The sequence below is a fragment of the Bombus vancouverensis genome, chromosome 7 (assembly GCF_051014615.1).
Source record: "Bombus vancouverensis nearcticus chromosome 7, iyBomVanc1_principal, whole genome shotgun sequence".
NCBI classification, from domain to species: Eukaryota; Metazoa; Arthropoda; class Insecta; order Hymenoptera; family Apidae; genus Bombus; species Bombus vancouverensis.
The window spans coordinates 1,159,141-1,187,093 of record NC_134917.1 but is presented as its reverse complement, the minus strand read 5'-3'; the positions used below and the strand labels follow the sequence as shown (position 1 = coordinate 1,187,093).

Sequence of the window (27,953 nt, the reverse complement as noted above, 5' to 3'; positions counted from 1 at the left end):
CGGGCCGTTCCATGAACACGTCTCGTCGTGTATACCGCATCTTGTCGCGTTCTATCCACGAGAAATACTCGCAATATCCTTTGGTTGTATATACCGTTTCGTAAGCACGCAACTTTCGAGGGTGGCTCGCGGTGACACGCGGATTTTCTGTAACCCCGTCCTATCTGTGTCGGGAGTTGCACTCCCTGGGAGCGGCATGCTCAACAACATCTCCGCCGGCGGTTCGGTACACGGTATTCCCGGTAAGTAATGACAGAAAGGTGCGACCAAACAGTTTTCTATTCCTCGACGAATCCCGTGTGCTGTCGCTTTTGGAATATCTTTCAAGGAAATTTACGTGGCCAACTTTCTTTCGCGCGATTGCACGTACGATAGCTTTGGAAATCGATTCTGTGAAGTTCCACGATTTTCCAGGATGCTTAGTCGCAGGATAACGTCAAGTAGAGATGTTTCAGAGTCTGCTGAAATTATTTTCTCGTTCCGTTGTTTTGTGGTTTGATTGTGAAAAGTGGGGAATAACGTCCTTTGTGCTGTGCGAGGATTCAGATTGGTTTGGCCATCTTTCGCTTTTTCTATTTCTAAGAAAGGGTATGCCTTGCCATGAAATGTGGACGATCAGAGATTTTTAATTGTTTTACGTACAAGTCCTTTTCGGTTATTAAATATTCTATTTGCGAGGACGATGCTCTGTGGTGGTAGGTGAAAGAATTACTTTTCTTCTCTGTTCTTTAAACGTGTACTCTGAACAGTGTCGAAGCAGAATATTTTTATTGTATCGAAACGTTGAGTGGTTTTGAAAGTAACGGCGGCGAGCAACGAACGGCTTTGGAAACTTTGATTCTTAATTGTATAGGTTTCGTTATATTCAATAACATATCCGTGGAAAGGAATTGCTTAACTGAATTCCAGTTATCAAAAAATGGGGAAAAACTTTAATATCTAAGTAGGTTAAAAATGGTATTTTAAGTGATAAACGTTATTCTTTTGCATAAAATATATTTGAACTTAAAATCTCTTTTTATTAACGTTTAAAAAGTAGCATTAGCCGAAAACATGGAAACGTCAAAAATAATACTGCCATTTGCGTTTAAATTTACGGTTGTTAATTATGAAAGAACGATTCATATAATACTAACCACTAAAAATCTGTTAAAAAATAGGCAATTCCACGCTTCTGATACCGAGCGTCCTGAAACGTACAATCGCTGACGCATTTAAGCAATTATACTTGCGAATTATATTTTATTCGTTACCTTAACTATCCCCGTTATAGTATAAAATATTCATAAGCTTCATGAACAATAATATATTCATTCGATTATTTATTTTTATTGTGGAACGTGAAGCTACGCTCTGAGAAAGCTCCGTCCGACGGCGCGCGTTCCTTCATAACTACATATATATGCAAAATATCCAATGTCAATTAAGAAGCTATAATCTGAATATTTTAGCGATAATCTTCATTAATAATTAATCGACAAATATTTCCTTCCAAGAAATATTTCCTACTGAAATTAATTTATTTTTGTAATTGTAGTAATAATTGGTAACAAAAGTAGATGCAAATTATGCAAAATATTTCGCTCAGCGTCATTCGAATATGTTATGAAATCCTTTTGTTCCTGCCAGATACGTCGTATGACATGAAAAATCTGGAATCGGGATGAAAAATTTCTACATATTCTATTCCATTTCTAATGGTTCGAACATCAGTCAATGTTCGTATTTTTATATAAAGCTCTCAGATTTTGTAAAAAAATTTCCAGAAAATTCGAAAGATCGACGAAATACAATCGCCATTCCCATTCATCCCCATCAACGATCATGCAGAAATTATACGTGGCGTGCATCAAACGCCATAGTACACTGTCGGTTTCCCCTGTTGAAAGTCGCGGTACACACGCGAAACAGAAGGGAAAAGTTGGTCGAACGATAAAAAGGAAAACTTTGATTCGATAACACGTGGCGGACGCCTGTTCGCTTCTCTCCCGCCCAAGGAAACCGCTTCTCGAGTTTGATGACCTTAATTACTTCAACGCTGATTACATTAGGCGGGAAGTTAAGGAACGATTTAGAGTTGAGACTAGTGGTAGAAACCGAGCAAAAGCACGACGTGTCGGTTCGGTTAAAGAACAATTAACCGTCGATTTTTGTCGCTACCTATAACCTCCTTCGTCTTAGATTCATTTATCAACACATACAAATTTTTTCCTCTAAAGATATCCAATATTTTTAACGTGACTTGCAAAATATTTTTCCTACCTAGTCTTTTTCTTTCAAAATCGTGACATTCTTTTTTCACAGAAACGTGACGACGACGAAACAACTTCATTGAAAGCGTTAATCTCATTTAAATATTAGATCGATGCATTAATAGTGTATACTGTTTGTGATTTTTCATGTCTAAATGAATATTAGTGGATCGAGTAATGCGATTTATAAATTTATTAATCGAACGTTGAAGAGGGTTATACCGTCAATCGTCAACTTTTTAAATTATCATTAGTGCATGCAAAATATCATTCCTACGACGTCTTGTTATATATTCGAGACTCATCTTGTCCTCTTTCTGATTTGTCAATAAGAAAGTAAGTTAAGAAATACAACGCTTAAAAGAAAAAGTAAAATATATATTAGGTTGTCCGAAAAGTTTCTTTTGTTTCGTAAGATGATAATAGATGAACAACAATTTCTGTTTTGTATTATTTTATCGAATTAGGTATGATCTACTCCGTCATATTTCTATTATTATGTTCCTGCATAATTCAATAAACTAATATAAAAGAAAAAACATTGTGCGTCTATTATTTCCTTATAAAACGAAAGGAGCTTTTCGGGCAACCTAATATAAACGGAAAATAACCATACGCAAGTGGTTTCGTCGTCTTAGGATGCCATCCTTTTAATTCGATTAAATAATCCGATAATCCAAACAGGTAGAATAGGATTAAACAATGATTCTTAGCGTTAATGAGAGGCGAACGGTTGCGAAGCAAACAAAAGGTTGCAGCACTAATCCTCGCGAAGCGGCACTTTCGCACTAATCATATCTTGTTTGCCAATTTTTATCAAAACTCGCCTCGACCAATTAAGCAAATTGAATTTGCCAACTGCCGTATAGATTTCATATTTATTTGTCCCTCTTTATTTTTTGTTTTAAATACCTTTTAAATTTAAAAGAATCGAAACTCTCGTTTATGATATTGCGTACCAAAGGACGAACGGTTCGCGACTTTTCCGACACATACTGTTTCATTCTTTATATAAAATACGCTTTTTTTTTGTCGCCGATTCAAATTGATCTTGATCGAGACGAATTAAATTACACGGGTCATGGCGCGGATCACATAGTGACAATTCAATTCAACGCGCTCTTTTTTAGTGCAAGCTTCGCAGCTGCGGCGCAAAATTGTTGGAAAATTCATGGAAGAATCCAGTATCGGCGTTCTCTCTTTCTCCCGCTTTTTCCATCCGTTGTCCTCTCTCTCTCTCTCTCTCTCTCTCTCTTTATCTCTCTTCACCACTCTTTTCGCTGAAACAAAAATCCACGATGAAGAGATCAAAGGAACCTACCGAATTTTGGATGGGCGAGAGCGACCGTGCTCATAAATACCGGGTCTCGACCAGTAAAATCGAAATAAAATCATCAAGATCCATAAAAATAAAACGAAAATAAAGAACAGTCATAAAGTTCATTCATACGGAGTTCCCATTGAGTAAACGGTTGCTGCACGCTGGTGGTCGCCGAGGATCGTGCCCTTTCTCCGAACCATGCTCCTCGACACTTCGAGATTTCTTCCGCTGTTTTATGATCCTTTCGATTCGTTGACTGCTCCAACTTTTTCGATCATTTATAATTCACACACGCCGAGCATGGTATATTTTTATGAATCTAATTTTCGAATTATCGGATTTTTCATTACTTCCCCTGTCTCTTCCTCTTCTTTCCTTTCTATGTTAAAGTGATTTGTCGTCCGTATGACCTATAATTTAACGAAAAACGAAGTGAAAAACAGAAACAAAATAACACTTTGCAGATATTCTATAATGTGATTAATAATGATATTCTATATAATGTGCACGATGGAACGCAAGAAATTTCCAAAGTCATGGCGAACGATTCACAGTTATGGTCAGTGAAACATTTTGCAGTCAATATTCATCAGATATACAAATTACATTAACACGCGTACACGATGCATGAGATATCGGTTCGATAAAAACGATTGGATTTTGCACCTGAGATTTGCATAACTTGGTAAAAAGCGCGATGATTGTTCGATCTCTCGCGAAAATATGCGGTTCGATCGGAATTTTCTAACTATTGCCGCGATGTTTCCAACGCCAGTTCAAATTCCAGACTATTTAACGTTATTATGCGTGTACAGTCGCATTAAGCATTTTGGATACACGCCGGCCCAAACGCGCCGTATGAATCACTATTAGCTGACCGGATTATAAAATATCGATGCAAAACTGCCGGGCCGGTCAGCGTGTTTATGAAACCAATAAAATTCCTTGGTTACTATATTATCGTTCCAGTGCAACGCGTGTGACTTCATAACGTTTGATGTACGATCCGACGCTTAATTAACAGCATCTGTAATATCGAGAGGAATGTTACTAACTGCGACGATGATCCTAATGCAGGCGACTTACCATCCAGTGATTTGAGAAATAACAGAATATTCAGGAAAGTTTTATAGTCGATTTTGTATATAGTATGCCCGCCTCCCCCCCCCCCCCCACATTATTGCAGGCACAATATTCCCGGAAATAAATGTTTGATTTATGCAAATCTACTTTCCAACGGAGAGAATGTGGCTTTAATAATTCTTTCATTGTTGTCCAATAGCATCTTTAGACTCGACGAATCTTTAAAATTTAACGTTCCACTGCCTATTTAATATCGTTGGTTTGCTGGAAGATAACTAAAAAAAGCAGGGTAGGAAACGTTAATGTAGAAAATGTAAACTATTCAAGCACTTAGTAACGAGAACAACCTTAAAATCTGGGTACTAATGATGTCATAATATCAAATCTAATCATATCGAATATATACGGTGATATATTTGCTTACTATTGAAAAATGATTAAAACGATCTTCTTTGAGATTGCATAATACGATACAATGCTCTATTTGAACAAAATTGTCACACTTCCAACAAAGAAAAATACTTCACTTTTACGACCAATTTTGCAGATAGGTAATCTGAAAACTGAAAAATTGTTAAGTACCTCACTCTCATCACACTCACCCCTTATGTGCCGTCCAAATTTCAACTTGCTGCACCGAACACGATTTTTCCACTTCCTCTCCATTGTTCCTCGAGCTCATCACTTGCACCATTGTTTATTGATACTCTGAAAAAATCCCTAGATCAGCCTCTTGGAGGTTAGGAACTAGTTTAGTTGATTACGTAATCGGGTTTGACAAAGCACAACGACGCGCGATGGCCGCGCGATCACCGTGTCCCCTGTGCGGGTGTTTCAGTCGTTCTCCACCCACGCATTCTAGAAATTTCCTACGACCACGTAGCTGCGAGTGTCCGCGCGCGCGAACACGTGTCCGTGTACGATGGCAGATCTCGATGTATGTGTTTGCTCGCCTAGAAGCCAGAGGCCGGTGACGATTCTCGCACCTTCGTGCTAAGTGGTCCGTGCTCCCCTCCCCACCGGCCACTCAGCTTCTGCTCCTATACAAATTTAAACTACATAGAGCAGAAAAGGGAGTGAGCACGACGAGGGGCCGGTGGCGGCCGCGGAGTAACAGAAAACTGTAATGGCTCGTTTTTTTCGCGTTTCGCGTTCGCAGGAGCGAAGGATCTTCATGCGCAGGACCTGAAGAGGCACGAGAAGTTGGACGGCGTGCTGGGAGTGAATTTGGGCACCGGATTGTCTGCCGGCAGTGGCCTCACGCTTCATCAGGAATTAATCATGACGATGCCTGGCACGGGTAAGCGTTTTACCGTGTTCGAATGTGTATACCCGTTTCTTTCCTTCTCTTTCGTTCTTTTTATTCTTTGTCGACGGCCAAGCCCTGATACCGTTCCGCTGTAGAATAAATTCTAAATTTCGCTTTCTCGCGTGCAAGCTATTGACGGTACACTTGGCCCGAAAGGAATGAAAGATCGTATCGAAATCGGCGAATCCAGTGTCCAGGGTGAAGAATTTGAAGCAATAAGTCCGGAGGAGAAGGATTATGCTGATGATAATTGAAAATTTTTAATGATTCTTATTAACAGTGGACGACCAAAGCATGGAACTTGCACAGTAGAATCTCATTTGTTTGAACTTCTCAAGGGACAAATTTATATAATTAGAATTCATGTAACAAGACTTTAGCGATTTTATTAAAAGATCATATAATAGAAGTTCTCATTCGCGTAAATTAGATTCAACCATAAAGTAGAAGTTTATTTAATCAGACACTGACCAACCATATTTAAACGGAGTGCTACTGACCCAAAAAATAAAAATGGGAAAGTGTATAATGCAAGAAGAAGAACAACATTTTATCCATATATCTTATCTGAATGATCATTCAGATTCCCGGAAATGCAACGAAAGCCTATACCATTTCTATTATAAAATTACAAATTGATCATTATATTTACTCTACTGTCTTTAGCGTCAGTTCACCTAGCTGTCTCAATTTCACGGATTCCTGATTAGTACACTTCAATTTAATCGAATTATTCATAAGTAAATGAAGGCAAATTGATTGAATTGAACAGATTGAAAGATTTATTTCCTACCGTAGGAAACGCGGCTGCGATTGGACAAGGCGATGACAAACCCGCCAAGCAGAAACGCCACCGAACGAGATTTACACCGGCCCAACTGAACGAACTGGAAAGGTGTTTCAATCGAACACACTATCCGGACATCTTCCTCAGGGAGGAGATAGCTGTGAAAATTGGCCTCACAGAAAGTCGAGTACAAGTAAGTTTTGCAAACCATCCTCACAGTTCGACGATATAAACTTCTAATGAAAAAATGCTTCGGACAATATTTTCACTTTTGATCAAACGCTCGACAACAATTCTGAGAAAACAGCCGAGGGTAACGAATTAAACACAATGAAATTCTTTGCCAACAATTTCCCATAATATTTCAACCAGGAATGCCGGTTGCTTGATTCTATGTCGTTGTTTGAACAACAAGAGACACGTTTAATAGGCATAACTAGGTGGTACCGCGAGTGTCTCAAAATCAATTTCGCTGGCCTACCGCGGCTTTTCGGATTAAACTGAAACTTGGAGTAGCGTTAAGCCTTCACCCTACGGGGTCTCGAATTTTGGTGGACTTGGACTTGCTGTGGGGTAACCGCAAAACTTTCTCGAAACTTTCCGTATCTCTGTGCGTACGCTAAATTCAAAGATCATTGGAATAACCGCGAGAAATTGCACAGGAGATGACGTTATCGAAAATTCAATCATTTTTAAATACCATCCAAATTTACTCGCGTTTATTTAACTGGTCCGGAAGAGTATCGAAAAAGGATCTAGATCATGTGGCTAGACGATCTAAATATTATATTCTATTGTGAGAAGATAATGAGTCCTTTGTACATATATGAGCAAGGTATCTGTTGCACTAGTGAGACATTTAAAAACATGGGAAGTATTTAAAAGTCAGATAAAAGACAATGAATCTCGAGAAAATTTATGACGGCCATTAAAGAACGAAGCGTGGACCGAAGCTTTAAAGCGGAAATTGATAAAACCGATACTCGAGTCTTGACCAGCGAGATATGGTTCGCGCTCTTCCCTCCCAGCCAACAACTGGCTGGAGCTTTTTTAAGTCTCCGGGGCACGTCTAGAAAAACGAAGCTAATAGAAATTCATGAAAATTTTATTCGCAACTCGGAAGCGTCAGTCAAGCCGGGCGTCGTGCTGCATATCAAACAGTTTTTGCTCGTCTTCTTTTTCCCGTGTCCACATGCATGTGGAAAACGGCATGTCTGCGACACTCCTACCGGAGTCTTGATATTTTTCATACGATGGTTATCAGGAAATTCGTTCGCGGTTATTACGAACGTTAATCTCGCGGTTCCATGACATCACGATCGACGTGCTCCAAATATACACGACGACAGTTCGGATCGTTTAAATCCACAGATTATTTTCGTCTACTAATTTTCTTCGTTCCTCAGTCAAACGTTCACCCTCCCTCCCCCCCCCTCTGCCATCGGATCAACCGATCGCGTAATATATCCCCTAGAACTTCTTTCGTTCTTGCTCGAGCGTCTTCTCTCTATATTCTTCGTCATCCCTCCACTCGAGAAACGTCACGATGCTTTCAAGCGTAACGTAACTTCCTGTCGTCGAGTCCCCGAGCCTCGAACATCCAGTATAATTATTAAAGAACGAAGGAAATCACTAAACGAACGACGAATCGTGGGGAAGGGGAGGAGGGAGAGTCGTCGATGCGAACGAGAACTCGTCGCAAAGCTATACCTCGAGACGCAGGTAGATACGCGTAGGAGAAGTACCGTGGACAAGCCGGTGAGAAGAGGGGAAAGGAGAGAAAAAGAGGGAAAAAGAGGGAAAAAGAGAGAGGGTGATCCGACGGTCGGTGCTCGGGGTTGCTGGCTGCCTAATTGAAAGAGGTTTTCCATGGGCGAGGGTAGACATCAGAGCGAACGAAGCGTTTCCAAGGAAACCCGGCGGCGGGCTCTCGTGTGGAGAGGGCCTCAGGCACCAATGGGGCTGCTAGGGAAAGGCGCCGGCGCCCAGCGTCGCTATACTATCGAGCGTCGCTATCAAAGATTTCTTGACTCGCCATGGCGGACCGCCGTTCAACATTTTTACGAGGGCTGGGCCACCCCCGTGCATGTATCGGAGTGTGCCGCGTGCACACGTGGCTCTTTTGCACCCTGTGCATAGCGAGGTGCGACGCACTCGCTACGATTCATTACCTATTAGTGTTTTGGCATTTTATTCCTTTAAATGGAGATGGTTTTCGATTAATTGCCATTCTATGTCTGTTTCGCGAGAGAACGGTAAATATTTGGTTTCCTGTTTACAATATTGTCTCTTTCCAGTTGCAAAACTGTATACTTTTAGCGGAATTGTTACTATTTATCCGCGATAACGGTTGCCTCGAATTTTCTTGGATACAAGAGAATTGTTGTAATCGTTTCTCCAATTTTAAAGCCTACATTTTTAGAGCCGTAATAGCTTTTACGTGTAGCGATATGAGCTACTTGAGAATTAAACTGATCAACTCCATCGTCAGAGTTTTTCGATATTTCAATATAGAAACACGTAATTACTGCGCGCTTGTTCGAAAATCAAACGATCAACCTCGGTGGCTTTATTTCTACTTGAATCGTGTAAAGATCTTATCAAATATGGCTAGAAAACGTAACAGTTTATGAATAAAGTAAGCAGAAAAACGTGAATATTCAATATTGCGATAATACGAAAGAAAAGGGTGCAGTCCCTACTTTCTAACCGGATAAGAGTGCTTCTAACAACCAATTGGAAAGAGGAAGAAATGCTTTACAAGTAAAACTATCAAAAATTTCGCAAAATACACGTACTCGTTTCGTATAACGAAGGAAGGAATGTTCCATTCGGCGTAAAAAAAGAGAGAGAGAAAAGAACGATAGCGAATCAAAGAATTGGCGCGAGAATCGTGGAACGCGAGCCGCTATTAAATTATGTTCTTAACCAGGTAATTGGCGATACCAAGAATCGCCGAAAGAATACTCCGCTTATGAAGTTTGCAGAATTTCCTGCGCGAACAATCGGGACTTTTTAATCGAGCGAAACAGAGTCGGAACATGAAGGTAGCTGCGAGGCTACGGAATGGATCAGGGGAACGGCGTCGGATGCAGCTAAAAATTAACCAACGACCGGTTTTAATGCGATGATAGCGTTGGCGGAGGAAGAGCGCGAGCGAGGAGGAGTTTTCTAATTACCAACAAAATACTTGAAATAGTGTAATGAAATATTACGATTTATCGATCTGTTGTAATTTATTACTACTTGAAAAGAGATGTAATTGCCGTTTCGTCTCTAATTGCTGTTAATTAACAACTATTACATTGCTTGCACGATAACGCATTCGTCGGAACTGCTTTACAATCAACAATTACTTCGGTGCGGCATCACGTAGCCAATCCCCAGAATTATGCGATGCATTCAATTAGTCGTTAATATAATAACGTTTTCAATTGTGGCACTCGTTTAGCGTGACCACGGTCAAGCGACCGGTCTCTGTCTGAGATAAACATCGGCGATGCAATTTTTATCGTGATAATCAGAAATTTAATGAAAGCGAGGCCAGTTCGTATGAAAATCCGTCTCAATCAGCAGCGATAAAATAATCAAAAGCCGCTAACTTTATCGTTAAAAAATTCACGCGCCCCTCCACTGACCTTTCACTTGGTTTAATTAGTAGTAATGGATGTAATGAATCATACATTAGACCGACTTTTATCATTTCAAATAAAATATAAATACACCCTTTATTTGTCCTTTCTTTCATTCACTTTGCTTATTTTCCTTCCTCGCTTATTTATTTCCTCTGTTAGTTTGCTGTTTGCGATTGATCCTCTATACCCTACCAATCACGTTTTCTATATTCCCATATGAAAAACGAAACGCAACGAGATAGAAAGAAACGAACATAGAAGCGAACGAAGGAAATACTCGATAGTCTCTCCCATTCTCCCCCTCTCTCTCTCTCTCTCTCTCTCTCTCTTGATTCGTCCTACGATTTTCGTTTCTCGCGAACCATTGTCTGTCGCGGTCGATCTACCAACCCTCCGATCCTACGAATATTATATTGGAAATAATAAAATCGTGGAGTGCGTTGGCGCGCGACATACGCATTACGCGGGTGTCCAGGGAAAAATGCCGCATCGTCGAGCAAAAGTTCGACGATATTCGAAAATTATTCGTTGCAAAACGGCGATTCGACGGCCATAAATAATTTTGCAGCTCTCGTGGATGCGCGAAAAATGCCATCTGCGGGGAACGTCCAAGGGCTTTTTTTCATCCCTTCTCGAAACCCTCTGCTCGTGACCAGGGGTCAATGGCTCTTTTTGTGTGCGCGCGCGCTCGTTCGCTTACACGCTCGTATCGTGCCAGCTCTCGCGTTTCGTTACACGATTTTAGAAACGTATACACAAACGCACCGTTCCTTACCGTCAATCATCTCTAGAATATTAATTAACCGATCTCGATGCTTCAAATAAAGCTCAATCATTCCGGCGGTGCAGCGATGAACATGTCCGCCGACCCGTACGTGATCGTATACGCGCGCGCGCACACGTGTGCCCACGTTCAGACAAAAAGCTTTTTTCAGCCAGACATTTATCGCGAAGCCGACAGTCTATTTTCGGGGACACGTATTGGCGCTTTACGGTTTTAATTACGCGTATTTTAATCCGCCCAGGAGACATTTTCTGTTTCCAGAGCGGCAACCGCGGAACGAGCTTTATTAGACCTGCACACAGCCGATTTAAATTTAATCATAATGAAGAGGCGATTAAAATTGCAATCGTCCACGGAATAGAACCCATAGCGGCGAGCAGTTAACGTCTGCTAACAGGCATTTAACTTAACTGCCTCAGGTAACTGCCCGTTTCTAGGCTGAAGGGTCCTTTCGATTACTACTGCTCAGAAATTTTATGGGACACGATCTTCCGTCGATAGCCACAGCCTGTACGAAAGCTTCGCGACAAAAAGTAGGAAGAACAGGAAAAAAAAGAAAAAGAAAAACAGAAAAGAAGAAGGAAACGGGGGTCTGAGGGCGAATTGTTGTCGCCGAACTATCCTATTATGCCGATCGCTCGTTTTCCGCCCTTTTTCCGCCCGTCCGTTACCTGTCCGTATCTCCCGAAAAAGTATTTAAACGTCTTAATCGTGGATTAATGCTACGAACGAATACAACTTGCAAAGGAAACGTTCAGATTTATGGACCTGAACTTACGACTTTGCTCTCGGAGGTTTGCTTTTTTTGTTCCGATGCATTCCTCTGATAAAAATTATCTGCTGCGAATCGATTTTTGTCGATTTGGAAATTGCTCTTAAACATTTCCGACGGTTATTTACTACGATTCGGATAATATCGAACAATGCTAAGTCACGATGTAAACGTTTCTACAGATATAGTTTTCTTAATATTTTCCAATTATAGATCATATTATATTTGAATACTTAAAATTTGAACAGTTATTTCTTCTATTATTCGACAAAGTAATAAATAGAATTTCAACGTTATGACGTGAACGTCTCTGCAGGTGTATTTTCATTAATACGATCCAACTGCAGATCATGTCTGTATGTTACGTTTCAACTCACTTGGTTACGATTACACTCGCTCGATTACACGAAAAATAAATTCAAGTAACAGATAACGAATTTGACTATGAACTTCGGTGGCCTAATTAATTTCGGCAAATGATCGAAGTTTGAATCCGTGTCTACGCCGGCCAAAAGTCACATATGCCGTTGTGAGAGACGGTCTATGGTGGCGGATGTTGGGTATTGCTTTCAAAGTATCCCACGGGAGGTGGACGAATGGCGGTGTCATTCGACCATCCTTTGGGACAAACAAGTGACTGCACCGAGGGTAAATGTAGTTCGTTATTGTCTTGTCCTGAGAAATGGGAAATGGTTTCAATGTACACTCGCAGCAGCGGAAAGCTTGCGACGCTTGAGACTCAACTTTCTTCGATTTATAGCAACGAAATTTACGATTCGCGCTGGCGATTCCGATTTAAACGATAAACCTACTTCAACGAATAAAAATGTTCGATCATCGTCGTTCGATTAATATCACGTGACACGTGTTGAGGGAAAAGGATTATTCAAAAAAGAAAAAAATACGCAAAAGGGCAATATGGAATTATGGCCTCGCATTGGCGGGCATTGAATCGAGTATCGAAAGCCAGGTATGATCGATATGCAATTTCCATCTGCAAAATTTCCGCCCGTAAACTATCACTGATCATTTACCTGGATGCGTCCAGCGTATAACCAGACACGTGTACGCGGCAATCGAGTGTTTTACGATGGCGCATCAAACATGCGCGCGTCAAGTTTCGCCGCATCGCGAATCACTCTCGATCACGGTTCTGTCCCGTGTTAAATCACTGCCACATTGTTTCTGGCCCGTCTGTAACGTATGAACGTCATCGAACGAATATCGAATACGCCCCGGCGGCGAGACGTGTCCGGAAAATAAATCAACGTCCTGCTGGAATAAGAATACACTGGCACAACAGACATTAGTCTAACATTAGTCTAATATTAAACATGAAAAATGTTCGCGTTTCGAAACATCTTTAAATATATTGCTAAATAACGGCATAGACGCGTGATCCCCCCGCGTGATAAAAGTATGATTAAAATATACACGGTAGTGAGTTTCTTTTTAGCTAAATAAGAAAATATAGTCCTCTGTTTAAGTTTACGATTCGTACGAAAATCCTGTACAACGTTAATTGTCCAACATCAACAATTACAACTTCAATCTACGCACGCGCTCTGCTATAATATTAGCACGACTAGCGCTATCTCGCCGCGAACGCAACGAAACGGAAAGCATAACCGTGAGCAACATTCGTGGAAATGTGCCGATGAAATAGTAAAAGTTCAAAGGGCACGAGATGCCGTCTAGTAGCAACCCCCAACGTGACAAACGCTTCAGCCTACGCGACTCCACGAAGATTCAACGCGTCTGCTATGCAGCAGCCTATGCATTTTAAGGGAGGGGTGATTTTTAATGCCGTATAAATATGCATAGACCGCGATATTAGCTCTTACGTGTCGTCGGCCGAAAAATATCACGCTGGGTACTGAACGCACACGCCTGTAAACGCGCACACAAGCGAATCGACTCGTACGAACACGCGGAGAGAAAAGCATCCCCGTGTACATATGCGGCGGCTAGGTATGGAGGAGAATTGGGGTTCTCAATGGATAAACTATGTCGCAGCAATGACCCTAGGGAGCATCATCTAACGCCCATTTTGTTATGACGTCTACCGGTCCTGAATAATTTCACACCCGCGAAAATACACGGCCTGCTAGGGTGAAACCGATCGTCACCCCTCCAAGTGCCGATCTTCACGCTTAACTTTCAGCCATACAAGATGCACCGGTTCAAAACCAGCGAACCATTCCTGTGATTTTAGTAAGAGTTTCTCTCTCTTAGTAAGTACAATCTTACGTTCTTTAGCTTCTTAATTGAATTATTATTGCCCTTGATTAAGGGCAAATCAATTTTAATTAGGTGAATCGAGAAGCTTGTGAAATTTGTCACCAATTCGGATAATAACGAATACCAGTGAATCGAAGGTAAGCTCGCAGCATGGTGGCATTGATATTATAGAAAATGATTTATATGTCTGGACTTGTCGTCGAATTAAAGTTAACCGGTTCTATCTGAACTTTCGATTCGCAAATTAGATTCACAAATTTACGATACAGTAGCGTATAACCCTTTTGTGATATAATTACATATGCACTCTGTAATTATGTAACACGATGAATATTTTGTTCAGAGAATTGAAATTTAATGAACGGTATATCGACAAATAGCTGTGGAACACGTCTGTACTAGTAAATGGAGGATCTGATTGAAACACTGCGATTCTATACGACGCAATTGATAGATCGTTCACCGGTGGAAGTATAACGGCATACAGATTCTTGCGAGCGCACTTACTTCAAAGGATAAATCCAATTCCACGGGCAATTCGGGCTAATTTCATGACAGGCATCCTAAGGTAACTATATTGCATCCGTGAAATAATAATAAAGTATAAATGGATCAAGTTTACGGTTCACCGTGTCTGCGAGAGCTGCGAGTATGCGTTTTATCGGTAGTTCCGCAACCTTTATGAGGTTACCCGCACTACGAGCAAGAATGTGCATCTCTTTACTTTAACCTTACTACCGGTACCTCGAAACTGACTGAGAGAAGTGCGTCTGAAAGTTCGTATTAATAAATACAACGATACTGTAGCAAAAGCTGTTAACTGTTAACTGTAGCAAAAAAATATAGGAAGAAATATTTAGAATCGACGTTGCTCGAGTTTGGAGGTGATTCTCGAATTTTAATTCCGTCCTGACGTTAGATCACGACGATCCACTAATGGCGCAACGAAAATGTCCCTCCTGACGACGTAACGCAACATGAAACAGTAGGCGGTCTGGGTAATGCGTCTTGCCACCCTCGGACAGGAGCCCGACCACCGTCATCAATCAGGCTCGCATCGTACCAACTTATGTAGTATTTATTTTCATTAAATATTAGCCGCTTCCACCATCAGGCTGGATCCCATCGTTTTCCCTTTCTTTCTTTCTTACATATATAATATATAGAATTTTCTTTTTAAATTAAGCGAATTAACAACGAGATCGTAGCTGTCAACGATCGAACGAACAAATCGTATTCACGAACCGTTGGAAAATATTAGTCGAACGTTGATTGCAATCGAAATTCAATATTAACCATATGTAACTGTTTTACGATTTTTAATCTCGAGAACGAAAAAAAAACGAGAACATCGATCGAATATTCAAATGTCCCGACCAACTCTGGAACGAATACCATATATATAGAAAATTTTCGGTTATTCATTGTCATTTTGTAATTGCCGGTTTGACTTCCAATGCTTTGATTAATTTCGTCGTGTCTAAACTATCGACAGTAAGGCATCGATCCAATTTCGAAAATAGCAACGTCATTCGAAATTTGACGCATCGAAGACTGTCTGATCGGTGATTGTCCGTTTCTACTTGGCGCGCGCGACAGAGCCCGAAATTTCACGATATTCGTCTTATTACGATCGAGTGGAAAAGATTCATCGTCGAGGGACTGGAGAATGGCGGGTGATAAATTAAGTTTTCATCGCAGAAACGCTTCGGCCCTCGCAGGATCCCGAAAAGTCTCGTAAGAGAAACGTTATCTCGGTTTTGCGGCGATTCCAGCCATTTTTCCGCGAAGCGACTCGAACTATTCTTCAATGGCGTGCTGAAAGCTACTTCTATATATCTTAGGGTCTTGGGCAGATCCCGCCGCTTGCCTTGATGGCAAGCTCAATTTATATCAGCGTCCGTTGAAACCCCCTTTACGAGGTCTCGCCGCCTCTTCCACCTCCTAAACCTCACCCTAACCTCAAGCCACCCCTGAACTCGCCAAACCTTGCTTCTTGCCACCTTGCCATAGAACCCCCTGAGAGCTCGAAAACTCTTTCCTCGGGTTAAACTAAGCTATTCGCGATTGCGCCGAAGAAATTCACGCGTTGAAATAGAAAATCGTGCTCCAATATATACACCGACTACTTATATATCCTCTACACAATATACTAAATAATCTTCGTTAATAATTCGTTGACAAGTTGATATTGGTATTATTAAAGACTAAATTTACGAGAGTCGATATTTCTTTCAACTTACCGCTTCATTCGCGAGTTCACGTGCATACGATGAATCCCAAACAGGGATAATCGTTTATGCAAATTCTGTGTCAACTGGGTAGGTGGCTGGATTGTCGGGGAAATTCAGCCGGCATCGACAGGGAAAAAGTAAATGTCGTTTGATAAAACGCATAATTAACTACATATAGCAGTGTCCTAATGAATGTCCATATTTATGGAACATAATCTATCATGTATCGAGGACTTCGAATTCCGAAACGATGGCCAGTATTGGAATGAAAAACGATGAAAAACGTTTTCTTAGTGTCTGTGAAAACGTGATTGAGTTTTTAGTAAGCGTTTTCGATTATGCGTTTTACTTGAACGTCGGCTGGCAGTCATCATTGCGACTGATGCTGATTATTCGAAAGCGTTTGTGTTCGTTTCCACCCTCGCCGTGATTCCAGGTGTTTCCTGGGAACAGCTGCCGCGGCGCACGCGCCTCAGCAACGGCGATGCGGTGATTGATCAATTTTTAAAAAGCAATGTTCCTAATTGACCCGCCGGCCCGTCTCGGGCTCAGGTATTATGGCCACGAAAGGCATCCGTCGAGCAACCTTAGTCATCGAAAGGTGTGTTCTGTGATTCGATCAATCCAGTTGCCTTTCTAAGACCCTTTACCTATCCGGACCGCTTCTGACGGTGTTAACAGTCGGCTGCTTAAACTTCTTCGTTAAATATCTTTCTATACGCTTTAATCTTTACTTATACGCTTAATATCTTTATACGTATACGAAGGAGAATCATTTTTTGAGAATTTTTATAGAAGGGAAATAGTTTTCAAGGTATCAAAGATAAAAAGTCTTTCAGTTTGTGCGTTGAAAGAATTTCATCAAAGGTTGAGATTGAAAGGCTGAGCTTAAGATCGATGCATACGAAACTTCTCTGGTGTTTCAGCCACGTTGAAGAAGAAGTAATTCGCTCAGATTTATGATAAAAATATCAAATTCTCGTAACTCTGGTCGCGTATACGTATATCCAGAATATTTATGTGATTTCCCCACATAAATTTAGATTTTCAGGAATAGTTCCAGTTATCGGAGAGTTGTGGCAAACAACAAAAGTGTAACATTTATGGGCGATTAAATGTATCTCCTAAATTCCGTCTAGGCAATCTTTTAATGTACGAATTATTTTGAAGGAAACGGTAAATGAAAATTTGTAGTAATCTCGTTCGAAAAATTGTTGAATCCGACAATTGGCAATTCTTCTAAATTTGGAATATTACAAGCATTTAGTTCTTGGAACGGTATAGTGGACCAGGCAGAAGTAATTTCTTTGGTTAAATACACGATGATATTCTGAAGAAACTGCGAGCCATTGAAATAACACTTCGTATGCACCGATCTAATATTTCTTTTTACCGACATTCCAAGTTTATGGCCCGAGATTTCCAGGTAGTTGAGCAACAACCATTCCGTGATTATATTATGGATTGCGTAGTACATCGAGTAGAACTATAATATCATCTGTTTGACGTCGTTTAATGGCGATAGTGCACGATTTTTAAGATACATGAATTTAATGATCGCTGATCTATCATACTAGGTATGCAATTAGTGCGGAAACATTCTCGCTAACCACCTTTGTCCGCGTGTCATCATAGAGAACGATAGTTTCATTCCTGTCATAGTGCGGCCAGTATCGTGATATATGTGTAATTAACACAATTTCATAGATATTCGTGATCATCGAAATGGGTATGCTTTACATAAACGTAGAACGATTCGACGATGACGATTATTAACAATGGTGCGATAGTGTTTTATCATGATTGAATAAAACTGAAATAAAAGCTAACATTTACTCTATATTTCAAAGTTAATTAAATAGAAGATATATCACAGAACGAAGTATTATAACTATGACAGCCCGATGAACAAGTCCGAAGAAGAAACTAAATCGTTTCTGGCCATTTTCAAGCAAAAGGATTGCGTTTATTATTTGTAACTGAGCTGCGAATGTTTGTGCATTTATACGAAATTCAGATATACAGAAACGTATATAGAGTACACGTGATATTCAAAAATATACAAAGTGTCGAATGTGAAATACTCGCTAAATGTCTTGAGAGTTTATTGAAATTTTTATTTATGTTTCATTTTTTTAATTTCATACATAAAACGTGAATTTGCATAAATGTCTATTCATGGCACTTTAAAAGAAAATTATTAAACAAAATGTTGCAATTCTGACGACAGAGAACGACAAAAGAGTTGAATCGATTTAGGTGACACAAACAACTAGTTTGGTGATTGTCCGGCGCTCAGCATCCAATATCGTCGACGAAAGCTCTCGTTTTGTGTGCAGTTATTTCGTAACAGGAGTCATTAGCATTCACCTGCGTTAATTAACGGAAGTTCTGGCGCACGTATATGCAGGATGCATCAGCCATGCGTAAGGGGAGGCAAAGAGGGGGTGGGAGGGGGCCGTGATAATGCGGCATATATACATCGACAGTCCCTTGTGCTTTTTCCCTCTTTTAGTTTGTATCGTCAATGCTCACGTGCCGTGTAACAGCAAATTATCCACGGGCTTTTAGCTGTAGTTCTAGCGTAGTTGTACCGTGAAATCGGCGTAACCACACCCGCGAATGCCGCAAGAAATACCGACAAGACGAACGAGATCGAAAAAAAGGGGGAAACAGATTTTGCATAATTTTCGCGATGGTTTCCTTCGGTCAAGAGGGGAGCGAAACGAAGTCTTCCCGACTGGAAACAAGGATCGGTAGGATGTTACCGACGATCGTCATGTGTGAGATTTCGATGGATAGTATTATCGTGAAACGCTGCGCCAATGGTCTATAGACACCGATTCGATCCCAATGCACTTAACACCCATCCGGCTCTAATGCTATTCTCTCGTCACGAGCATTCATCCTTGAGTTGCAACAGACGTGCCAGATGTTGCTAAGCTCCGCCAAATGAAGCAAGATATCCCGACATAATATCTGAAACGTCCAAAAGTGCCGTATCCCAAGAAAACGTAAAACAAGTCATACTCTATTAAAAATGTTCCCATAAAATCTACGATCATCGAGCGTCATCTCGAATCCTGTTAGATAATTCAAACTTTTAACATCGTAATCCTACTTACTTCGCACTATGCGTAAGTACATACATCTTACTGTTCTAGCGTCTTCCGAACAAGACCAACGTAACACAAAATTCGCGCACAAATTTAGCATAGGAGTAACGCGATACGATAGCGATTTTCATTCTATCGTGAAACTTAGCGGCTCATAATAAACCGTCTTCGTTGGAGAAATCCGGCGATCGCTTTCTGGCAATACCTGGAGTACACTGGAGCGTGTAAATCCCATATATCCAATTAGATTCGTATAATCCCTACATGTTAGCAGAGGGTGTCTCCACCCCTCGGACTGGCTGGCTGTTTCGTTCTCTGTTGCCCCCGGAAGCAGCCACGGTTGCTCCCACAGGTAACGCGTTGCTACGTGTGCGTCGGAGGCGCAAGCGCGCATCGTACTCTAATGCTAAAGTACTAATTTATGGCCACATATGAGATGGCTATAGCGCGCTTTACCGTGCCAGGAAAGGGACTGTAGTCCGTGGAACAGGGCAGTGGGGTGGGGATGTAGGACGAGGGTATATCGGAGAGCACAGGGGTGGGCTTTGCATGCGATATCAATAAATCAAGTCCCCGGGACCCTGGCAGCTTAGGGGGCCACTACGTGGCCAGAATCAACAGCTCATAACGTCGGCTAATAGCTACTCGCCGTGGGGTCGAAGATATTGTCGTAACGCCCAGGGACATCTTAACGTCTTGCCTCGAATTTGCTTTCGCGCGATCGTGAAAGAATGGCCCACCAAAAGAACATACTATTCCGAACACCAATTTAATTGTATCACGAGAGGGAAATTTATATGTATAAATTTATACGTATAATTATGAATTTATATCGATAGACGAGAAACAAGTAACTATAAATAGTTTCTAATTTCTAGTTCTAGTTTTCGATTCACTTCAATTATACGATAAGATCAATGTTACGGCTGTTACAAAATTTCACGTTTCTCGTTACGACTATCAGGCTTGCGACTGCGAGGCTTGCTTTCGCGTGAACGTGAAAGAATCGTCCACCAAGAGAATATACAATACTAAGACCACTAGCAGTTTAATTGTATCGCGCGTAGGTAGCACAGTAGACGTAAGTGAATTTATAATTATAGACGGGATATAGGAACTATCGTAGCTTTTGATTTCTAATTTTGGTTTCAGATTCGCTCAAAGGTTATATGCATAGTAAGATTAAAGTTACGGGTATTAGAAGATTTTTCATTTACCTGTTACGACTGTCGGGATCAATGTCCCATCGAACAGAACAATTCGAATCTTCATCCATGATAGGATAAAGTTTGATGGCGCTCGTGCGTTTCCAGGTGTGGTTTCAAAATCGTCGAGCAAAGTGGAAAAAACGGAAGAAGTGCGGTCCAGTTTTTCGTTCGCCGCCAGGTCCGTTGCTGCCATCGCATGGCTTGCCTCCTTTTGGACCGATGAGTTCCGACCTTTGCGGTGCTGGAATGTTTAGTGGACCCCCTGAAAGATGGACAATGGGAACAGGTTAGTTCAACGATAGTTATTTCGGTGAATTAAGTTTTCCGTAGAATATATCGATACAACGCATCTGTTTTTAAAATTAAGATCGATCAAGGTTTAGAGTATCCTATTAAATTCGTGTCCCTGTTAAAATCGTCGGAAACGAAAGATGGAAAAGCGATGGCGAGTAGATTATTATTAAATCTACTGGCAACAAATTGCCCGGTTTTATCATTAATTATATTCAATTCGTCGTGTCATCTGATTATCAGGCGTTTCGCACGCATTTACGAGGGAGACACGTTGTCTTAAATCGGCGACAGTAAACAAAGTCTCGACAGTATTCCGCTTCTAATTTAATTTCGTGTGTCCATTGTGCTGGACGGGTTAAATTATCCGTACGTACCGTTGGTTTTACAGCTGTCCGACGATTCGTATGTGCCGTTCCTCGTTCATTTCCTTGATCGACAAACCCTTCGTTGTTGCCCTTTTTGAAACGAGTCATGCGGCTGTTTGATTAAAGCCGCTTGTTTTACAGGTCTTGGACAATTGGGACAAGGAGGCATGGGAATGGGTGGTTTCGGCCAAAGTTTAGGACAACTTGGTCAGCAAAGTACAGGAAGCCTCGGCTCGAGCTTAGGTCTTGGTAATTCTGGACTACCGATCAGCAGTCCGTCGCAAGCAGTCTATCAAGCCAGTTATGGTCTAAATTCCCTTGGTAAGTTAACCTTATACATAGATTATATTCACCTAACCTGCAACCCAAACAGGATTCTTTAGATGTAATCAAGTTCGTTTATAAGTTTGTCTCTCGTTTGGGAAACGAGATTGTTTAGATAATTCGTATTACCGGTGATAATGGCTTTAATAGAAATGGAAATTAATTGTCGAGTAAAAGCGAATACTCTTTGCACAATGTTAAACCGCGAGTCGGAATGAAGAGAAGGCCGATCATATTTATGCAATTTTAAATGACAACTCAACGTTTTACAACGCGTGATTCTATGAGGTCGTTGGAAACGGTATTCCAGGGATAATAAAGTTTTATGTGTTAGTCTTTAAAACGGTGATTTAGACTTGGCTCGATCACAAACGGATCTTTTAAGAGAGGAATATTTTGTCTATCTCGAAAAAAGACGAATATTAACGTGCCGGACAAACGCAAACGCTTATAGGCGGTTCGATAATCGTCTTGCCAAACTTTTGGACCGTGGCCCTCTAAAAAAGACGATGTGCAAACAGTATCGAGGAACCCGGTACCTCTTTGACGAAGTCGTTAAACGTTACGGTGCATTATCGCTCGAAGGGGTTATGCGCCTGCATGTAAGGAATTTGAGACAGAAACATAAACTCCGTCCTCTCGTCTGTTTACGCAGGCAAACTTCGAGCCTGGTCTCGCACCTAGGTGCGAGATCTTTCGCTGTATGTTTACCATAACATCCCGATGCAACCTGTCTTGGAGTTACGCTTCGGCTTATCCAGGGACCTTGTACCTTCGAAGTTGCTTCGGAAGACGAGACGTGTGTGAAATTCTTTGTCTCACAAAATTCTACCCATCGTACGAGTTCCGTCTCTCTTTCTCTTTCTCTTTCTCTTAAATACACGGCCGATACGGCCGAAACGTTTTAAGAGAACATAGGCGCGAAGAAACTAAAGAAATGGGAGGACAAGTTGAACTATCGACCAGTTTTCTGTTTGTTTCGTAGTTACTTTGACGTGTGTTCATTAAAAAGGGAAAAAACGAAGATTTAGAAAATGTACATAACGAAGTAAGGGTTACTATTTCTGACTAGATCTTATTAAAGGGTCGTTCTAAAAATTCCAAAAATCGTCACAACGATATGCAAGACGATCACTATTCGTTACAAAAATTCGACCGTCCAGTATCTTTTTCGATTATCCGCTTTTATAATTTGCTTAATAATTTATAATGTTATATCAAATCTAGAAATCACTAAATGCATATTGACACGTATAAATGGATTAATCCCGACAGATATACCTACACCGTCCTCTGCCGAGGTCAACAACTCTTAAGATCACTTTCTGCAATATACATACGTTTCCTTTTTTTTTTTTTTTTTAGAAAATCCTGCTATTCGTCGGATATCAGTTCTCGTTTCGGAGAGCTCATTCATACATAATTATTTCTTCAGCGACCAAACGATAATTGAAAAGGAATATTTGTAATAAGGGGAAGCAACGTTATAAATGCGTTCCAAAAAGTCATTAAAAAAAAGATTCACAAGCGGATACGACTTCATAAAGTTTTCAAGCGATCGCCGTGTATCCCCTTTCGCATTATATTTGTATCATTCCCTGTCTAGTAATTAGTTAGGCTAGATATTGTGGTATTCCAATGAGGCAACATTTTATCGAATCGGCGAAATTCTATTAGAAAGGGTTAAACCGTGTAGCGAAACTGGCTTTGTGCGTAGCACAATTTCACAATGTACGCACTAATGTGAGCGTGTCTGAAACGCGAACACGTACCTGTGTACATACGTAACACGTACAAGGTGTCAATTATCACGTATTATCGCCGCGGGGCAGGTAGCGTCAACCAAAAGGAGAGAAAAAAATGCCGTTCCACAGACGTAATTCACCGTCCGTGTGATTCCTGTGATCTCGGTTTAAGGTGGACGCCAATACTTGCGAGCATGAGCCTGACCGCAGTCAGTTATCCGCTTTTACTCGTTGGTAATGCCTAGGGCAAACACCTTTTAGTGAAACGTCTTATTTTTTCGGTTTTCGATGATGATTAGCATCGAACGGTAGCGTGGCCGAGGTTTGCCGGTTTTCAAGTCGATTACGAAGCTCTATTTTGTTTATTCTCGTCTAGCAGCAGTGGACGAGAGAACGTCTATAAGGTGTGAATTAACGTGGCCGAAAATGCCCGATTTTCGAGTTACGCACGACCTCCTCGATTCTTTCCAAGTTCCTACAACAACGACCTATTTCCACGAATGGAATTTACTTACTTATTAAATCGATCCCTCTCTCATTCCAAGCTACGAACAACGGGATACTATTCTTAGTAATAAGAAGCATTCATGGAATAACTCGATACAAATCGAATAACTCGTCTCAGCGTTTTACGAAATTCTAAAAACGATATTTCACAGCCCCGCTGGTTCGAACTGTCGCAGAAATGGACAAAGAAAGACTATGCGGTATCACGTGCGTCGATGCCATTAGCTATTCCATTCTTCATCGCTAAAAGGGGCGGGCACGAATAGTCCTCCGCAAACTTGTACTCACGCCGCAATACCGCCATAAAAAGATCCCTTTTCCCCGTTGTCTCTCGGCGTGCCCACCAACGTGGCGCAAGAAAAGACGGAAACGACTTTACGACACCCGGTAGCACACCCCACGCACTTTGTGAGCCTACTGTATTAATATCTCCTGCGAAGAAAGGAAACGTTCCCTCGTGCACCTGCGGTATCGCACCTGTAAATTGCCATATCGCTACCTGGCCCGACTAAGGGATTCTAGACTGACTATTCTAGACAAACGACTAGATAACCTTAAAATGAGGTCTATAAAGCGAAGCGCCGATGATATTTATTTTCTATTATAAGCCTAGGGTCCGATGCAGACAGGCGGCCTTTTTCTCGCGTCTTGTTGCAGCGCTAGGTTATAGTTATACAGAAGATGCATTTTCCGAAGAATCAAATTTCTTATGAGAGTAGCTACATCGTTCTCTAGATATTTCATTCGTCAGAAGGATAGTACATCAGAACACGCATTTATCGTAACCATAGCCTTACGGAGCAATGAATAATGCACACGTAGCGACACAATAACCTTCACCGCCAGATATGTGACAATCGTACAGGTACACATATACAATATGTCGTATGAAGACTGCAAAGGAAGAACCTGATTCATACCTAAGCCACATTTTTGTTTCTTCTTATATCATTATATATAATTATATAATAATACAAGAATTTTATTGTAAATGTGCAAATGTGCAATGTCGTTCCGTTATTTTTCAATTATTCTCATAAGAAAAGGATATGACTTGTGCATGTATCACGTTCTTCTCCTACAGTCTGCGTCTTATTGCATCGGGTGTTGTTCGTAAATGAAAGAAACACAGATGAAAACAGACACTTGGAAACATGATATTGCGACTTTCAGGGGGTGTTCACGTGTCAGCGTCCCGGGGCTCGCCGCCAGGAGGATCCAGCGTGGGCGGTGGTCAGGGTGGCGGGTTGGGATCGGCCTTGAACTGCGGCCAGGGCTCGCCTGGAACGACTTCCGGCAGTGGAGGCGGTGGCGGCGGTGTTTCCTGCGTGGCTGCCGACGTGAACGCAACCGAGGCGTCGGATTGGAGAGGCGCCCACAGCATCGCAGCGCTTAGGCGTCGTGCCTCGGATGCGTCGCAGCAATACAGTCCACAGCCACCGCCACCACCCGCAGGACCTCCTCAGTATGCCCAGGACATGGAGTACAATTCCGTTTACTGAGGCCCTGCCAGTTTCACCATTAACTCGACGATAAATCCTATCGGGGAAATGTTTCAAGGATTCCCTTCGTGGATGGTTCCGAACGGTCAACGTGCAGGGTAGATGGGTCGAAGTAACGCGCAACAAGAGGGAAGGACACAGGATGTTTCTCCAGGATGTTTCTCTCTCTCTCTCTCTCTCTCTCTCTCTCTGCTCCTCGTTATCGTCGCTCGGAAAGCATGCATCTCTGTTCGCCACGACAGGTGTACGATTCCGATTTTTAGCGATTTCAACGATGGACAGCGTCGTAGCGCCGGATTCTGTCTATTGAGATGGTCCCGATGATAATAAGTATTCGTTGTTACGTTATTTTTGTTCTCGAGTTATGTATGACTAAAGAAGAAGGAGAAGAAAAGAAAGAAAGAGGAGGAGGAAAGGAAGAAGTTGGCTGAAGGATTTTGATGTTACGTTACTGGACTGACCGTGACAAAATGATAAATTCAAGTTACACAATGGACATGTATAGAAAGTTTGTCACTGTTAGAAACTAAGTCAACAACAACGAATTTTAGTTGTCTCTATGATGGTTATAGAAGACACGTACTCTTAATATTTGTTTTATTCTTGCTTGGCTGGGTCAATTTGCAATCGTGAATAGGATTCAAGCGACTGTAAAATTTCAGCGGTAATGCCGATGTCCGTTTCTTCTGACAACCATACGTGTGATCGTGATATTTGAGAAAAGTGAGTCGTTGGACTGAACAAGTATGAATAAACATCGCCAAGGTACTCGAAAGATGAATGATGTCAAACGCGTGAGCAACTAAGAGAAAAAGGCTTCGTTAATTAAAGTTGTAACGTACTAGTGACTTCTTTGAGAGAATTCGTGTCATACTGAAGCTGTGCAACGCTGAGAATATGCAGTGATCACTTCATATAGTATACACGTATTAACTTTATCACGGATACTCATCGGACGATTTGCTACGTTCCATGCATTTGTAACATGGCTAATTGCAAATTTAAACTTTGTATACCAATAATTCCATCATTGTGTGTTATAGTTGAAACGGATGTGTTTGATTTTATCGATATTTTACAACTGTATGTAACGTTTACTTCGTTTACTTCCTCGCGAATTACTTATAGGTAAATCAATCGATTAATTTGGTGGAAATTTAAATCAGTTGTATGAACGAGAGTTTATTTAAACGTTACGAAATATCGCTTTACATCCCATTTCGAAGAAATCTTGCGAATCATAAATAATAAATTCTCGCGCCGTGGCACGGTGTAATGAAAAAGTATACGACGAGTTATTATAGCATTACGTATGGCATTGTAAATATAGTAAAAAGATTGACGTAACAACTATGATCGATTATAATTATTACTATTAAATTTAGCGATATCACCGATAACTTTCTGCAGAAATCTAGTTCCGTTGGCTTACGGTGCCCTAACCTACTTTTAAAAACCAAAGCAACAGTACTTTCTTATAATTTTCCGCAAACCCGTTTCACCCAAACTTGATTTTTTTACCAGCGAAATAACAAGGAAGGAGCCTGTGCAACGATCGCTTTAAGCTTTAACAATTAAAACCAATAATTTGTATATGTTGAATACGCAAAAAGGGACGAAGCTAACCTTTCTCTGTTCTCTTTATATTTTCAACGCAGACAGGTTTCATTCTTGAAATCGAACGTCGAAATGTAAGTAAATGCTGGAGAAAAGGCAACGTGTATTAAACAAGGAATTTCACTTGCTCCAAAAATACAGTATGTGTGTGTGTAACGTTGACTCTTGCATGAAAAGAACAATACTTTGAGTAAACTAAAATGCAAGTTAGCACTTACGCGTATTGCATTTCCCGATTTACTATCCTAGAACGCTGCAAACTATAGATTGTTTCTGTTGTTGTACACCGGAGCGTAAGTTTTGTAAATAGAGTATACGTCTAACAATTAATAATAATTGAATATTGTAAGCGAACACGACATCACATTTACGAACGAACGTACGCAAGTATACTTGGACATTGTGATATTTTAGGCTCGCTGTTGCATTTTTTTCGACAGCGACGAGCCGTGTACATGATATTGCAAGAAGAATAAGCGGTACCACATTAGTGATCGCGAGTGACGACGAACGTCGATTATTCTAGTTACGAATTTATGGTAGTCATAGGTAAAACTTAGTGATAAATATGAAATGAACGATATGCAGTTGTCAGTGTATTACTACGAAACGTATACGATTTTTAATGTACAAAAAAAGAAAAAAAAAATAACGGTATAGCTGCGGGACGACGTCTTTTCGGAATTTCATCCTGCTGGTACGATTTGTGTTCGGGATGAAATAACCTATACTCGAACTGATCTTAGCGATTCTTTTCTTTCCTCTTCTCTTGTCGCTCGTTTGTTTTTCTCCACGGAATATTTTCTACACACCTTCCGATTTGGACGTTTTTATACATATTTAAATAAAATGAAACA

General features: G+C 41.0%; 1 protein-coding gene and 1 long non-coding RNA gene across 2 annotated transcripts; one reads left to right on the top strand and one right to left on the bottom strand.

The window, feature by feature from the left end:
• On the top strand, positions 1–25,526 carry otp (orthopedia homeobox). Its single transcript, XM_033336898.2, has 6 exons — positions 1–242; positions 5,816–5,956; positions 6,764–6,945; positions 20,848–21,028; positions 21,543–21,722; positions 25,151–25,526. The coding sequence occupies exons 1-6, from the start codon at positions 197–199 to the stop codon at positions 25,477–25,479; spliced, it is 1,059 nt and encodes a 352-aa protein (XP_033192789.1). The 5' UTR covers positions 1–196; the 3' UTR covers positions 25,480–25,526.
• LOC143302934 (uncharacterized) lies at positions 1,502–27,953 on the bottom strand. The gene is made up of 6 exons (XR_013058801.1): positions 27,106–27,953; positions 21,411–21,759; positions 20,752–21,004; positions 5,259–5,364; positions 3,703–3,983; positions 1,502–3,532 (listed from the first exon to the last, which is right to left on the bottom strand). It is a non-coding gene; the product is annotated as an uncharacterized LOC143302934 (long non-coding RNA).